Source organism: Cupressus sempervirens, chromosome 8 (assembly GCF_028749045.1).
Source record: "Cupressus sempervirens isolate cs-2001-9-10 chromosome 8, ASM2874904v1, whole genome shotgun sequence".
NCBI lineage: Eukaryota > Viridiplantae > Streptophyta > Pinopsida > Cupressales > Cupressaceae > Cupressus > Cupressus sempervirens.
The window spans coordinates 391,699,661-391,703,377 of NC_143125.1; the positions used below are offsets into that span (position 1 = coordinate 391,699,661).

General features: G+C 44.0%; 1 protein-coding gene across 1 annotated transcript; it reads right to left on the reverse strand.

The window, feature by feature from the left end:
- Positions 1 to 3,062: 3,062 nt before the first annotated feature.
- LOC149542934 (uncharacterized) lies at positions 3,063 to 3,485 on the reverse strand. The gene has a single exon (XM_089795765.1). It carries the CDS (start codon positions 3,483 to 3,485, stop codon positions 3,063 to 3,065), a length of 423 nt encoding a protein of 140 aa, XP_089651891.1.
- Positions 3,486 to 3,717: the final 232 nt, after the last annotated feature.

Consider the following 3,717-nt stretch of genomic DNA (forward strand, 5'->3'; position numbering starts at 1 on the left):
ATTAATTATATTTAGGGAGTCACCTTCAAGCCACAGTTGTTCAATCCCTGAGTCCAGGGCCAGCTTAACAGTGAGTCTGGCCGCACTGGCTTCAGCCAGATGGTTGGTTTGGTGACCAATAGGGGAGGAGATAGCAGCAATGCCCCCTCCCAAGCTATTTCTTATGATTCCACTGCATCCGACGGGACCCAAGTTCCCCTTAGCCGCTCCATCGAAATTGGCTTTATGCCAATTTTTGGGGGGGAAGGACCAAGAAGCCAGCCATCTTCTTTTGATCCTATCTTCTTTACTAGTCTTAATTTTCCCTCCATACTTTATGTTTCCATCTCTAGTTGTGGCATAGTTCTCTTTCATGAGGCTGTCAATTTTCTCTGCTATAATATCCTTAGGAGTTTCTCTGTCTCTGAATATCCTGTTGTTGCGCTCCTTCCATATTCCCTAGCAAAAGTGTGGGATAATCCAGGAACTCAAAATTCAGGATTCCAGGCCTTTGTGGATGCTTCTCCACTGAATGAAGAAATTTTGGATGCTGGCAGGTGGGCACCAGTAGGAGTTCATATTGGAAGTCAGAAGACTCCACACTCTAAAGGAAAAGGGGCAGTGAATGAAAATGTGGTTAACCGTTTCCAGGTCAATTTTACAAATGCAGCATCTGTTGGGAATAATTTGGCCTCTTTTGGCTAAATTATCCAGGGTAAGGATCTTATCTTGCAAGAGGAGCCAAAAGAAAATGTTGATTTTGGGCATTAATCCAAGGATCTAGGCCTTGGCCCAAATAGGTTTCTTCCCTGTTCCCACTAGGGAAAGATAGCCTGAGGCTACAATATAATGGCCTCTAGAAGAGTCTCCCAGACTAAGGCGTTGCCTATCTGGTTGATGTTAATAGCATTCAAAGAGGCCATCAAAGGCTTGAGATCCTATGAAAGTTCTGCTAGATTGTGCCAATCATTCCCATTTTTGTAGTTCCTAACCAGCATACAATATCTGCCTATTGCCTGATCAGCCCACCTGCCAAATGAAGGATGGTTATTGAGAGGTTCCTGAAAAAGCCAGTTGTCCTACCAAAAAAGGATTTTGTCTCCCATTCCAGCTTTCCATTTGGCCCTAGATTTGTAAAGGGGAAGGGCCTTCAAAATACCTTTCCAAATGTAAGAACCCAATGGCAACTCAGCCCCCTGGAAAATGGAGGAGAGTGACATGCCTCCCAGGTACTTCTCAGCCAAAATGTCCCTCCAAACCCCTGTGCCTTGGAAGATGCACCAAGGGAGTTTAGCTAAGAGGGATTGATTGAGGTGAGAAATTTTCCTAATTCCAAGACCTCCTTGGCTTTTGGGCAAACAAACTTGGTCCCAGGCTACCAGGCGGTATCTCTTGTGGTCATCAATTCTAGTCCAGAGAAAGTCCCTCTGAATTCTCTCCATTCTATCTACAAACTTAACCAGGATCCCAAAGAGACTGAGGGCATAGGTGGGGAGGTTCTGGAGAATCAAGTTAACCAGGGTGCATTTACCTGCCTGACTGAGGGTGGCCCCCTTCCATCCAAAAAGTTTCTTGGTGAATTTGTTGATAATTCTTGTCCAAAAGGAGTCTGAGGTTTTGGAGCCTAGAGGGAGCCCAAGATAAACCACCGGTAGGGACCCAATGCCACAACCCAAAATTTGAGCAATTTTCCTCTACCTCTCTAGAGGAGTGTTGAGGAAGAAGACAGAGCCCTTGTCTAGGTTAATAGCTTGGCCAGAACCCCTGGTGTAGGAATTAAAAATGCTATTGAAGGTCCTGGCCTCCCAAACTGAAGCTTCACCCCCCAAAATTGTGTCATCCACAAATTGCTGATGAGTGAAAGAGGAAGGACCCAAAGAAGGCCTCAAACCCACTAAACACCTGTCCTTGATCTTCTTCTGAATGAGTTTGCCAAGAAATTTTGCCATGATAACAAATAGGACCAGAGAGATGGGGTCTCCTTTCCTTAGACCCCTAGAGGGGGATAAGAAAGGAGAGGGGTGGCCATTGACCAGAACCGACAAAGAGGGAGAAGACATAAGCTGAGAGATGAGTTTGCAAACCTGATCATCAAGGCCAAAGGCACCAAGAACAACAAAGAGAAACTTCTAGTCAACTCTATCATATGCTTTTGACAGGTCCAGCTTTAGAAGGAATCCTTCCTTTTTTCCCGCCTTAAGAGAGTGGATGACCTCATGAACCGAAACAATTGAATCAAGGATTTGCCTGCCAGGGACAAAGCCAATTTGCTAAGGAGAGATAATCAAAGGGAGAACTCTGAGGATCTTGGAAGTGAGAACCTTGGCAATGATCTTATAGAAGGAATTGCAGAGGCTAATGGGCCTAAATTTATCCAGAGAATCAGCACCCGAGATTTTAGGGATGAGAACCAGAAAGGTAGCATTAAGTTCTTTAAGAAAATTCCTGGCTCCAAAGAACTCCTAAACTGCTTTAACCACATCCTTTTTCACAACATTCTAAAAGATTTGAAAGAAGAAAGTAGGGAAACCATCTGGGCTAGGAGCTTTATCCCCCGGAAGAGAGAAGAGGGCCTGATGGATTTCTTCCAAGGAGGGGATTGCCTTCAACATGGAGTTGTGGTAATCTTGAAGAATTGGGGGAATGGTCGCTAGGATTTCCTCTTGTTCAGACCCAAAGAGGGAAGGGTCAATAGAGAGGAGAGATGAGAAGTAGCAGACAACTTCCTTCTCAATTTCATCCTCATTGATAATCTGAACCTAGCCCTTTACAATGTTGGATATTCTATTATTAGCCCAGTGCTTAAGGGTGGTTAGGTGTAAAAATATGGTATTGTGGTCTCCTTCCTTCAGCCAACTGACTCTTGATCTCTGTTTCCAGAAGAGCTCTTCCTTAGATATGATGTTGTGCAGATCTGAAAGGATGGCCTTTTCTTGCTATCTATTATGTTCATTGTATCCTGAATGTTGGATTTCATCCTAAATAGAATAGAGCTAATCAGAAACCTCATCTTTCTCCTAGAAGATGTGGCCGAAATTATTTCTATTCCAAGATTTGATGTTTCTTTTCACATTTTTCAGCTTCTAGGCAACTCTGTACATTGCAGTGCCTTCAACCTCAATGCTCCACCAATGGGATATATTATCTTCCAGTGTAGGGTGTGAGAGCCACATTTTCTCAAAACGGAAAGGGAAGGCCTTGTTGCTGGAAAGGGGGGAAGCAGAAAGAGAAATTGAGGAATGATCATAGCCCACTCTGGGGAGGAGAGATAATCTATAGGAGTGGGAGAGGAGCCATTCGGGGGAGATGAGGGCTCTATCAAGATGAACCTGGATACTATCATTCCCAATTCTTTTGTTAGACCAAGTGAAGCTACCACCTTGAAGGTCCATATCTAGGAAAGCCAGATTCTGAATGAACGAAGCAAGGTCGCGTTTGCTATCCTGATCTGGGGCATGACCCCCCCTTTTGTCTGCATCAAAAAGAGGCGAGTTGAAGTCCCCCATTATAATCCCTTTATTCAAGTTACAATTAGATAAGATGCCAAGGAGCTTAGACCAAAAGTAGTTCCTTTCTTTCTTGGTATTGGGGGCGTACAGGTTAAGGATTAGCCAAGATTCATTGCTTTGGATGTGAAAAACCTTACAAAGAATAGCATTAGTAGAGCTGTAAAGAGTAGTTAACTTGAAAGCTCTGGTGTTATACAAGGTTAGGACACCTCCTAAAGCCCCATCCGAA

Bases quoted from the DNA above. Each gene is read 5' to 3' on its own strand.
- LOC149542934 (XM_089795765.1), bottom strand. From the start codon at position 3,485: ATGGGGGACTTCAACTCGCCTCTTTTTGATGCAGACAAAAGGGGGGGT.